Below are 13,565 nucleotides of genomic sequence, written 5' to 3'. Positions count from 1 at the left end.
ATATATATATATATATATATATATATACCAAATAAAAGGTAATGATCCTTCCTTTCTCATTAAATTATATTTTAAATAATATGGCCCAATAAAGAAAATAATTTTTCCACCAAAGGACCATACCCTAGCCTACTGCTAGGGTACAAAAAGAAAATTCATTTTATTTTTTTACTTTTCATTCTATGACAAAGAAGTTTGCCAAGAAAATAACTCAATTTGTAGATTATGTCATTTTACTATGTTCTACCTATCATTTGACACCAAAATCAACATTTTATCTTTACTGAGAGTAGAATTAGGTCACTTTGAATATGACCAGGATTTGGCCTGGATATAAAATTTAATTTATTCTCACAACATTAAAAATCACAAATGTCCTTTAATGTATTCTTTCTGAGCATAGATTTGATACTAATCATAGTTACCATAGCAAATGAGAGATAACTTATCTATTCAAAAACATTTCATCCAATTGTGTTTATTAATGAATATGATTCATTATAAATATTTCTTTATAAGTTGTATTTCAAGGTATAAATTTCCCATATTGAGGCACATATCCTGCTATTGGTCATACTAGTTAAGTTTTTATTCCAGTGAGGAAGAAACAGGTAAATACTTCGTTTAAAGTTATTTAAGTCTAATTTAGTAGACACCATATTTAAATTTCCAATTATAGAATATTTCCAGGTATTATGAATATTATCACGAAATGAAGATATTTGTAATGCAATATTTGATGATCAATGAATGACCCTGGTTTCAAGTCCTCTCAATTTCTGTACTTTCAGGATGATTCATCATTACCAAGGCATTATCATTGATGTCATATTCCTGAAAACCTCCTGTAATGGAGGAGATGCTACAGAAAGTAAGAAAAAACAAAAAACAAAAAAACAGTATGCATAGTACATGTGCCAGGCTTAAAATATGGTACATTACAGCTCCTTTCAAAAATAAGTAATCTTGAAACTAAGATAGAAAAGTTGAAGGAGATCAAAAGTAGAAGGTTGGCTGATATCGACTGAAAGAATCCTGTGATCTGGTGCCTGAAGTTCTTTCAGAAGAACATGGATTCCATCGTGAATGTTATCAACGTTTCACCATGAATCTTGACCACCTAAAAGAGCCTGAGACAGGACCATCTGGTTCAACACTTTGACCAAGCCATAGATTGTCTAGTGATCATATCATCTTTAACCCAGATTGCATCTTTTGCACATCAGAAGTGAGAAAGAAAATTAGAATAATGGGAGTATGGACAACTGAAAGTCTTTATATAATTTTGATCGAGATGGTTGGAAAAATGTAGTTGATATGGCAGAGAGTCAGTGTGATGAAAATCTTCTTCTGCGTATCAGAGGGCAGGATCTATTTGCCTGTGAGGCAAAATATCATAAGACATGTCAGATAAAATACCTACAGAAGCTGGAAAAATGGTGAAGCAGTCATGATGAAGGATGAAGAAGGCAAGATGAGATGGAAGAATCCCACAAGAAAGCACTGATGTCCATGTCTAAGGTCATTGACAAAGATATATTGAAGGAAAAGAAGATCCTGAAATTATCTGATTTACTCTTGACTTAAAGAGCTACCCTTCAAGACACATCATACCCAAACCCTAATTTCCAGGGTAATAATCTGAAGAAGAAGCTTGAGAAGTGTGAGCCCTACCAGAATAGGTCGTCATTCTGTCACACAGGAAATTTCCAGTCTTACTTTGCATACAACTTGGAAATTGTTGTTGACACATCAGTGAAGAATCAATGTCAGTTAGGTTCTACTGATACACTCACAATTGCAAGTATTCATGTGCATCAATCAGCACAAGAAGCATTCAAGCAGATAGCTGAAATCCAGTGGCCATCAACTGCCCAGGATTTAAGTGAAAACGTGATACCACCAGAAGTAGATAGATTTCTAGGCTTTGTCATATCTGGAAAACCAACTCATATTTCAACAAAAGCTCAGAGATTGGTCCAGTCTATCGGGCATCTGTTGAGCAGCAGAAAATGGGTCATGGAAACTCCCAAAACACATACTACTGTGTGTGACTTTATGGTATCTCTTCAGGAGTGAGAAGCTGATTTTACCATTCAACTGAATGGGACACAGAGTCTCCTTAAAACTGGAGACGGCATTGGCTGAAGCTGTGGCTGAAAAATCTTCAATGTTGTCAGATCATCAGGTCCCCTACAGCACCCTCTCTTTTCCATTCTGAATTTGACAACTTTGATCAGTTGCTTAATGACATGACAGGTAAGGGATCTGTCCACACTGTCAATGGTATCATGTTGCAGAACATAGAAGGGGATCACAACCAGAACTTTGGGGATGGCCCAAGAGTAAGCAGAGCTCCTTGAAGCTAAGAAATGAAGATTCCCTTCCTGAATACTATGTTACACATCACAAAAGTCCAGTTCTTGTTATCAACCAACTGGTCTATCTGGGAACAGAACAAGTAGGTAGAGATTCAGCAATGCTGCAGATACTATGGGCCCTACTACAATACAACTGCAAGACCAAACAAGAGGTGGCCAGTTGGAATGGTTTTGTATCACAAACAGGGAAAACATCAAAAAATCTGACAACAACAGACTATTATCTGGTAATAACTGAAGCGATAACTGAATGCAAGACTGTCCAAGAGTGTCTTCAGTATGCAGAGCAGGCAAGTAATGAAGTCAACCAAGAGTATGTGATCACTACCTTCAACTTATCAAAGCATGAAAGCCTTTCCACTGATATGGAACAATCTATTATGTTATGAGAAGCACATTGTGTTGATTGGGAAAAAAATGGATGGATCTGGTTTCTCTAATGTCTTGCTGGAAGCAGGTTTAACCAGTCATGTTCTCTGCTGGTGTGATGAGAAGAAAATACTAAGAAAGGGCCATGCATTGCCACAAAGTGATGTTAGAGAGCTTGGAGAAGCTACTCATAGGGAAGTATATTGAGAATAAAAATGTTGACCAGCTGCTGTCCTCCCTACCTGATGACTGAAAAACTGAAGAATCTGACAGAATCACTGTGTGAAGATATCCTGAATGCAGTACTAGCTGATGGTATAGTCACTATTTACATCCAAGGATACATTCAGTTATACAGCGAGGTTCGATCTGGCAAACTTGGAAAAACAGCCCAGCTCTGGTTGTCCTACATGGAGAATGTTGGTCTGGTGTTATTGCTGATTAAAGCAGTTCAAATTAATAAGTTTCTTCTCAATGCACAATGTATTGATGGGATGACAGACTTATTCTTCAGCTTTGGAGAACACTGCTATGCCTGTTTTCCTAGCAAATATAGAAACATCCCATCCTGGAGCAAAAGAGCTGTGTGAGAGGGAAGCCATAAGTGTGGCACATTCCTTCATCCCTGACAACCACTGTGACATACATAAGACAATGGAAAAAACATTCACGCAGCATGCAAAGTCCCATAGTGCGAGTGGACCAGGATACACAGAGTGGATACATACACAAAAATATTTTTAATAAAGTACTAAGAAGAAAACTCATGCTTCACATACAAAACATTTTTCTGGTTATGGTACTTTATATTTAAATGCACAATGCACAAAGTTTATAAAATGTAAAGGCAGCACTGTGTATTTAAAGTAATTAAAACAGTTAAGTGACCTTCCCAGACTATTCACATAAGAGGTTAGGTACACCAGGTTCTGAACAAATCTGATGGCTGTGTGGGGAGTCTCAATGATGTTAAACCTAAGTGTCATGTGAAAGGTTTATTTCATATGATGTTGTTAAACGAACTATAGATTAGTGCTGCTAGATAAACTTGAAAATTTGTATAGGACACTTCCAGGGGAGCTCTCAAGTCAAACATTGGGTAAAATTTTATTTTTTTTCTCCTGAAACTCTAGGATTGTGCTTATCTTATGAAAATTGCAATTAAGTTTAATATTTGAAAATATTTAGTTTCAAAGTTAGAAGCAATGGAACATAGGTAAATATTATATATATGAATTATTTTTACTATGGGGAACCTGAAGACTGTACAAGTTATTAGTCATGTTTAATCAAGTTGCGTATGCCTTACAAAAGTTATGCACTAATTTCGTGGTTAAAAAGTATTTAGTTCCAAAGTTAGAAACGCTGGAACGTAGATCATTATTAATATACACATTTTTTTTTATTATGGAGAATAAGGAAACTGTGCCAGTTATCAATCCTATTAGATGTAATTAACTATGCTTTATGAAAATTGTACGCGAGTTTGGTGTTGGAAAAGTATTTAGTTTAAAAGTTAAAAGCATTGAACAATAGGTCATTATTGTATATATTGCAAATTTGATTTTTACAGAAAAATCTAGATGCTATACCAGTTATTAGTCATGTGTAACAGAGTCGTTCCACAACATGCGATACACACTAAACACCCCTACTGCAAAAGACACTTTGAGTCAAATAATGTGATCATATATGAAAAACAAATTAACTTTAGTAAGATAAACCAGATCTCTTTCAAATCTGGGTATCAGGGGCAAGTATTAAAATTCAACAGGGTGAAAGTACTAGTATTCTAAGTTTTTATAAACAAATAAAGAAATTCATACAAAAACCATAACACATAAACACTGCTGAGATGGGGCTTTGAAGGATGATGGATCCATTCACCAAATACCTTTCCCTTTGCAATGAATAGTTCTACCTACACCTACCCCTCCCTTACACACATAATTCCCTCTTCCAAATTTCATTTTTACATAGTTTAAAGAAGTTTAAAAAGCTTTCCTCCACATATAATGGTGTCATCCATACTTCCCTAATCCTGATTTCATTTTTGTATGTTTTAATGAAATTTAAAAACACTCCCATACACTCGCACACTATTATTTTAATTACATATATATATTTACTAAAGATTTGTCTGAATTTATGAAGCCTTTACTGAGTCAGTCTAAGTACAAGGTGATTTTCATGTTAAGAATAAAAATTAAGATTGAGAATTTATTAAAATTTTTTTTTTATAAACTAAGAAATTTAAAGCTACATAAAATTAGCATTTGAAATTATAAACTACCATATGATGCCAAGTTTATTGACATACACTGATAATAAAGTTGTTTAATAAATTTTAACTGTAACTCTACAGAAAAATTCATGACATACATGCTTTGACCCATCAGCATTTAAAGGGTTAAGGGGATAATAACTTTCACACAAAAGATATGCCCAAAAATCTGTATCTAAATAACAGTTAATACCTTTATGTACCAGAAATAAATATTACACCAAAAGAATTTTTTTCTAGCATATTTTAAGGTCATTATACCAGTTTTATGTTAAAAATGATAATAATAAATTTCTTACTGTGGGTCAGGACAAGCCCAGTCACCTTCATTCATTCGAAACTTTCCTGAAGACATTGGGAATTCAGGTGTTCCTGTAACAGATAAATTCTGCTAGATTCCTTAAAATACAAATCTCCCAACAATAACAACAGCAACAACAAGTTTTTTAACATAACATCACCTATGCACATATGACAATGTGACCACTTGGTCCTTCAAGGCTGTCTTTGCACATCCATGCTCGAGAAATGTAAAAACTTAAAAACCACGCTAATTTTTCAGGAAATTATTGATTTCCCTATTAAACTCCTCAAAAATACTGCTGTCCAACATTTCTTATAGTAACTCATTCTATAAGTCAATCACACTGTTAGAAAAATAACTAGCCTGACTTAACCAAATGTTAAGATTGTGTCCTCTTGCCCTATTACTTTCAGAAAAAAAAAGCATGAAGAAATTAGATGTTTTAATCCCATTAATCCTAAAAATAATCTTGTAGATTACAATAACTTTATTTACTCTTAACAAAAATAAAGGTTAGAAGTAGAGATACAATAACCTATCCCTATAAAGATAATTCTTACACCACTGAAATTATCCTGGTAGCCCGCCTGTGAACTTATTTCATTACGCGGGTATCATTTGGACATAAGGAGCCCAAAACTGCATACAGTATTCCTAGTGAGAACAAACTGGTGATGGAGATAGAGGGAGAATTATCTTTTTAACTTGTAATCAACACTCCCTAAGTTTCTGTTAATTTGACAACTAGCTACAGAGCATTAATGGCTTGGGTGCATCTATCCAATACTATGCCAAGATCCTATTCTTCACTCACACTATTAAGTAACTACAATAACTCAAATACCCCTTGTACTTACTAAAACTAAAAGTTAATTTTAGACAATACAGAGTGAAAATTTAAATCAAATTCAAATATCTAAATCTGGATTAAATGCTAGGAACACTTTGTTGATTGTTTAGTTTTGGCTTCTTTTGAAACATCAGAAGCATCTACTTCATCTGAAATACAGTATCATTTTCAGTTTTACCAATTACTTTGAATATAGAGGAGTAAAGGACCACATCACATTTACCTAATGCATGTTAAACAATGCTTGAACTTCCTTGAAAGTAGGAATACAGTGTTCTCCTAAATGATTTCTCAGGTTTCTAACAGTTGAGACAATGTAGATGCCTTCACGCATTGGATAGCAGAATTCATAAATGACATTAATTGTTAAGAGAACTGGATTTTATCTTAAAATTTGAAAAATATTTTGATTTTAAATATGGATCTAAACATATATTGAAGGTAATTTTGTGTACAAATTCTCTTGATTATAGTGTTTAATTTCTCTTTCAAGATTCATGAGTACAAGACAATATATACGATAGACAGATCGTTACTTGTAGCTTTGGGGCATCATACTTCACTGACCTAGATAGAGAAAGGAACTGAATGATTATATTGATAGTAGAATCTAAAAAGTTGCTTGGGTAGGAGTTAAGTTTTAAAACATATTTTACTTTGAGTAACTCTTGCTGTATAGTTTCACAGAAACTCGTGATTCTGTGTGCATGGGATGCAAGACATTTCACAAGGCATTCTTTGAAATGAAGTGGAACAAAACTGTAAAAGTGTGTAGTCCAGTGTAGATGGGTTCCTGATAACAACCAACATCAACATGTCCTTCTTTGTTTTAAGACATTTGTGTCAAGAAAGGGTACAGCAGAGCACTGATGGTAATCATAGATGAACTTAATGTTACCATGTCTACTGAGCTTTTACTCATGATTCAAGCACTTAAGGAATATCTGTTAACTATTTGCTCAACTTGCCAATTGATTCAAGTCATTCTGTAATACCTCAACATCTTCAATACAGCTAAACATAGCCAAGTGTCTAATGACATCAGCAAATTTTACTAATTATGTCCTATTCAATATCATTAACGTGAAAAAATAAAAAACAATGCTCCCGGCACTGACCACAGAGGCACTCCATTATCATAAGAATCTAATCTGACTAAATCCATTAATAACAATCTTTTGCTTTTTTTTCCTTTCCAACCACCCTATAATCCAATCAACAATTCTTTCCCAACCACTACTGATGTGATTTCTTGGATAACCTTCTGTGTGGCACAAAATCAAAAATGAAGTACACCAAATAAGCATTCTTCTTATAATCCATTAAGGAAGTTGGCCCTTAAAGGATTGCACTGATTTTGTTAACTACAAAATAGCCAAGGTCTTAAATAATCTCTTCTGTTTTAAAAAGAGAGTATATCAATATTTTTGACACTGACAATTTTATGGGAAAAATTTAAATTGATCTAAATCATGCAAATGTTAATCTCTAGTAGTAAGTAAAATGACTGAGAGTTTAAACATAAGGCATCAGGGGCAAATAAGATCTTTCCCCAGGGTTTTAAAGATCAGGTATGCAAGCTTCTATCTTTCATTCTCTGTTGGTCAACAAAATGTAGAAGTTACTAAGTTAATCATACTTTTAAAAGTAGTGATAACAGTTTCCCTTGAAATTATACGTCACTTTGCTTTATCTATGTAGTGGGATACAATCTATACTGTCTGTTAAGAGCAATTTTACAAAATCATTTAGCAAAATATGATATCATATATGATAGCCAACACAGATTAACCAAAGTGAAATCTTGCCTTACTATTCTGTTGTTTTTTGAGGATGTTACTGTTATCTAGATGATGGAAATGGTGTAGGGTTGATTACTTAATATTTTCAAAAAGCTATTGATAAGGTACCACACAAAAAGTTAGGTAAGAAAAAAAACACTGGCAGGACTTGAGGAAGGACTATCTAATGATATTGGAGGTTGATAGATGGGAGAGAAAGGTGATTATTAGTGGAGTCCAGTCAAACTGGACACTAACTACTATTTATCAGTAGAATTTCTCAGAGTTAAGTGCTTGAATCTTTACTTTTTCTTATTTACATTAATGATGGTGATAAAGGCATAATTAGTGTATTAATAAAGCTTGTTGATAACATGATAACAAGAATTAATTTGAAATTCCCAATTATAAGTTATATAGAATGTTAAAAGCCACCTGATCAGATTTATAAAATTAATGAGATCAAGAAAGCAGCATTTAATGAGCTTTTCAATCACAGAGGATCTCAGTGAGAGCAAAGGATTCTTGGAAACTGTTCAAGTTAGTTTTCTTCATGAAATGGTTAGTGAATCTATTGGGGAGGATGCTATTTTAGATATATTACTAACTTCCTATGTAGATATGGTCAGGGGATTGAAGAAGTAGAGTATCTGGTTGCATGCAATCATTATACAATTAGGTTTCATTTTAATATTGCATATGTAGATAAAGAATAATAGTATTTTTCTCTCACATTTTGTGAAGGCTAATACTGAGGTGATGAAGCAGGAATTAATCTGTTGAAATGAGATACTAAGTTAAATGGAGATGTTTGTCAGATGTGGAAGAATTTTAAAAACAACGATTCTTTAAATACATTAAAAGTAAGCTAAATGTTAAATGGGAAGTTAACATTTTCCTAAATTGAAAATGTATTTCCAATAATACTTACCACTGCTGACACTTTAGCTATTCCTCGACATTGGCTTTGCCTATCTGAGCATTGGTCTCGTATGCTCCAGTCTTTTATACACCAATTAAATGCCCTTGGCAATATCTAATTTGCAAATCCCCCCACCTGCATCAATGCATATATCCTGACACTGTATATAAGAATCTCATTCATATAATGTAATCACTTTTTCGAGAATTACACCACCACAGTCAGTAACACCGGCTCTTAATTGAGAGGAAGAGCAGGAGAGTGTCAGCAGAGGTAAGTATTATTGGAAATAAATTTTCAATTTAGGAAAATGTTAACTTCCAAAATATACTTACCCTCTGCTGTCACTTTAGCTAGAATCCCACATTGAGAAGGTGGATGAGCCAGTGAGGGCACTGTCCATACAGAAAGCATCTGTATAGAACAGGGATGTACCAAGATAAGAGTGGTACCCAAGTGGGAAACCACACTACATCCAGAACAGGCATGCTCTTCACCCAGAACTTAATATTGATATCAAGGGTGGAATAGTACGAGTAATTATTATAGGCCAGCCCAACCAGATATCCGAGGTTCCACAACTCAGGGTTTGAATTAAGGGGTCTTGGTCCCTATATCCCACATTGGTGTCTAGAGCAGTTGCATCACAATGTTATATATAGATATACTTCTGACTGGATTTCAACCTGTAGCCATAAAGTGATGCATTCTGAACCACTGGAATTATGATGAGAAAGAAAGCAACACTGAAGTGAACAAACTTTCTCTTCCACCTGAAGAAGTCCGAAAGGCAACACCCCAGACTCGGAATGACAGGATCATGTATGCTTTACTCAACCAAAGGAACAGAACTCATCCTGTCTGGAATTATGAAAATTCATCCTCATTCTCCAACCATGGAATACAGTTTTTAACCAAGGGCCCAGGATGTGACCACTCTGCCTTTGGAATTATGAGGAGATAGTGGATCCTCTTCCATGAACAATGCACTGAATCTATATTGATCAAACAGAAAGGCCATGCACACCCCAACCAGATAATGGAGCATCAAATCTGAACTGGTATTATGAGTAGGCTCTCACATCAGGGACCCAGGGAAGGACGACTCCAAACTTTTTCCTCTTCTCCAAGAGTGGAGGAATTCACTCAAATACTCTCGAGGAAAAGCCTCTGTCCAGCAACTGGAAACTGGGTATGGTAAGGACTCCCTAGCTCCACTAGTAGAATCACCTCTGAATAATCTAGCAGATGTTGTTAAAACGGCCATAGGAGGTAGTGAAAAAAAACCCAGAAGAAAACTGCCAGAACATATAAAGAATGTGAGAGAAGAGCATTGGGAGAAGTCCACCTACAGGCTTGTAAAAGAATACAAAGACAAGAACTATCACCACGAAACTAGTCAGAGTGAGCTGCTTGACACCTATGGGCCTGACAGGACAAAAACAAATGATCAGTGTATGATCAATTGTAGAAGCAGGGAAAGAATCTTCTGCAACTAGAATTTACAACAGAAGAGGCATTTACTACACTCCTCTGTAAAAACAGGGCATTGTCATCCTGCATTACCAAGAGGATCCCTTGTAGCTGGGCCTTCTCCAACCAATTAATTTATTATTCTATTTATCACTGTCCACCTGGGAAAAAGCTACCAAGGAAAATGGAAAGAGGGAAAACAGCTTTGCCCTCTTCTCATTGAGAGTATAATCATGAGTATGCACTGTAAAATAAATTTCTAAACTCACTCAGTAGGAAGCCACCATGATCCATCATCTCAGTAACTGGGAACTAGGAAGTAGTAAAGACTCCTGTGTTCCATTAGAAGAAAAAAAGGGAAGGGTATGTAGTGGGGAGTCTGGAGGAATGTCAAGCCAGAGACAGTGCAATGAGTGTCTGCGATTTCCTATTTTGAAAAGCAGACGTGCCCCAATTTAGTCAATCAGAAGGTCAGCAGGGATGGGTAGAAATCCCTTTCTGCTTTACTCATGAAGTTCATGAGTGACAGTCCACCATAGATATATATTAATTGATATCTAGTATATACACACACACACACACACTGGGTAAGTGACCAGTGATCTTACGGAAAACCCTTCCATACATTGAGCGTTATATAGCAACTCTAAACTAGTGCGGGTTTGAGACAAAGCATACCTGACCAGACAACACCTGATGCGTAGTTGGATCCCATTGTTAGTGGTTAAAACTAGGGTTTCTGAAATAAAAACAAATTAAATGAAGTGATAAGACTTATCCCAGTCAAGGCAAACATACGTGTTGAGAAATGCCATGGGAGAGAGATAATATCCACTTTGAGGAAATTACAGCCAGATCATGCAAATAATGAAATGAAATTATTGGGAGTAGTCCATATTCTGGCCTGAATGATCCATTCCAAAGGAAGTTGTGCAGCCATGGACATAGTGATGTGACAAATTTGATGAGAAGAATTGCTGTGAAGATAGTGATCTTCCATAGATAAGTCCAATTACATCAGCCTAATGAATTCACAAACCCAACCATTGAGAGGGGACAGATCGTGGGAAACAGAAGGGTTCCAGGGAATAAAAGGTCAGGAATGTGAACCCGGAAAGGAGGCAGTACATGTGACATATCAACATAAGTCAAAAACCAGACAAAGAAGCTGATCAGGATTGGAATGGGAGTACAGATTGGAAATGGAAGGTAAGGAATAGGTGGGAAATACAAACCACCAAAACTGGCAGCATAGGTCTTAGGGAGGAAGGAGGGGTCAGGACAGAGGATGATATAGTAGGAATGGTAAAGGATGCAGGTAACATTAATATCTAAACGACGACAAATGCAAGCAAAAAGGTCTTGAGAGAAAGAAGGTACATGGAACATGAAGACAGAGGTTTAAATGGAGGATGAGAACGAGCAAAAAGGACCATACTGAGATACTAATAGGCAATTCAAAGGAATGGAAAATGAGGGAAAGGACAGTGGAAGACAAAACCAGGTGAAACCTGGAGAAATGGAAGGAGGTTGACAAAGCTTCCCGATAGCTAGACACAGACAAAGTGGACACGATTTGTCAAACAACTAGGTTAAGAATAGGGAAAGATGAGGAACTTAAGGGTAAGAAAGTCAGAAACCATAGGGAAGAGACAAAAGTTGGAAGGTATACTACTGTCCATGGTAAATGAATATGGAAGAAGGTCTAATGGATTGGGAAAGGAAAGATGCAACACGTGGAGTTAGTCGCTAGGTTATGACAATTGACCTGACAAATTCTCTGCGTGAAGACATCTATAGAATGAGGGACCACTCCATAAGGAAAATCTTGTTGGGAGAAAATAAATGATCCACCACCAGATTCAGGGAGCCAGGAAAAAGGCAAGAAAGGAGATCCAGAATCTAAGAGCACAGAGACCTGGAAATGGTACTCCATGGCTTAGTGATATAAGTGACCACTGTGGAGATATCAGAATGTAACATAAACACCCCCCTCCCCCACATGAGAAGAAGCTAGTGGGACAAAGACTGATGAACTACTAAAGGCTTGAGAAAGGTGATATGAAGAGAAGACTCTTTTGATTGACCATAGACCAGAAATCTCCCAAGAGTCAAGGTAAGAAGCCAATCCTCTAAGGATAAGTATATGAACATATGTAAATCCAGACGAAGTGGAATAGCAGCAGTCCCCACCATAATCTGGAAGTTCCACTGATCAAGGAGTGTCCACTAAAGGAAACTCATATAAGCCCGACCCAAGAAAGCCTACATCCCCAAAAAGATAACACATCTTGAGCCATAAGAAAAGATGAAGGACACGTGAACTGCTCATTCCAAAGCCAAAGAGGAGAAGGATGGGCCCGACTGAAGTTGGAAAGAAGATCCTCAAATGAATAGGGTATTGAGAGATAAGAATGGACTTCTCCATTGTCAACATAAATCCCACCCATTCTGCATCCTGTAGGAGCAGAGGAGTGTGGTCTCTGGACTGTGAATGGGAGGAAGCAAGCATGAGTCAGTCATCCAAAGAAGGAAGAGTGCAAAGACTCACAGGGTGAATATGTCAGACAAGAATTTTTACTCCCCAACAACGCACACAAAGATTGAGGTTAGTCCAAAAGGTAGGGCCCTGGACTGGAAAACTCGACTCAGAGCAATAACAATCGATGAAGTGGGCACTGTGGGAGAGAAATTTGAATTGTAGATCATGAGGAGAAAATTAATTTTCCAAAATCACGAACATATGAAAAGGAGCCAAAGCCAAACTCAGTTCACTGAACAGGATTGAAATGAACATGTCAGCAATGTAACAAAGTAAAGATTTTAAGTCCCACATTGACAAAAATTAGGACAAGCACACAGTTAAAACTTATGAGAAAAAAAAAATATTCAGATAGAACAATGAATTAGATATTACTAGTAGTAACAATATGTAACGTACAAACTATTGAAACATACCCAGTTGTCAAAGGACTGAAAAAGATCAAATAACATAACATAATGTTTTGGGACAACATGGGACATATCAGTCTATCTTGTCTCTTCCATCCTCTAAACTCAATTCAAATATTTTTTTTAAATCTTAAAGCCAGCCCTTATCATTCATATACTTATAAAGCTTTTTCTTAAACTCACTTAAATTTACTGCCTCTACAACATCTGAAGGCAACCCATTCCAAAGCCCAACCACCCTGTTAGAAA

The 13,565-nt window shown here is 36.0% G+C and overlaps 1 protein-coding gene and 1 long non-coding RNA gene across 7 annotated transcripts in view; one reads left to right on the top strand and one right to left on the bottom strand.

Moving 5' to 3' along the window:
* Positions 1–13,565, bottom strand: part of LOC106468401 (zinc finger Ran-binding domain-containing protein 2-like) — a 100,032-nt gene that overhangs the window by 74,366 nt on the left and 12,101 nt on the right. For 5 of the 6 annotated variants that reach the window (XM_013928826.2, XM_013928824.2, XM_013928825.2 and 2 more), the window contains exon 2: positions 5,334–5,406. In XM_013928826.2, the coding sequence (XP_013784280.1) occupies positions 5,334–5,389 (56 nt within the window). In that variant the 5' untranslated portion in view covers positions 5,390–5,406. Of the gene's footprint in view, positions 1–5,333; positions 5,407–6,411; positions 6,431–13,565 lie in introns of those variants that run through there. The other variant, XM_022396741.1, reaches the window with a different exon arrangement.
* Positions 1–13,565, top strand: part of LOC111088019 — a 24,249-nt gene that overhangs the window by 4,066 nt on the left and 6,618 nt on the right. The window contains exons 2-3 of the long non-coding RNA XR_002612641.1: positions 2,416–2,419; positions 3,331–3,334. This is a non-coding gene — a long non-coding RNA (uncharacterized LOC111088019). The remainder of the gene's footprint in view (positions 1–2,415; positions 2,420–3,330; positions 3,335–13,565) is intronic.

The sequence above is a fragment of the Limulus polyphemus genome, unplaced genomic scaffold (genome assembly GCF_000517525.1).
Source record: "Limulus polyphemus unplaced genomic scaffold, Limulus_polyphemus-2.1.2 Scaffold2995, whole genome shotgun sequence".
NCBI lineage: Eukaryota > Metazoa > Arthropoda > Merostomata > Xiphosura > Limulidae > Limulus > Limulus polyphemus.
The sequence above is the reverse complement of the archived record's forward strand: the minus strand, read 5'-3'. Positions and strand labels throughout refer to the sequence as shown.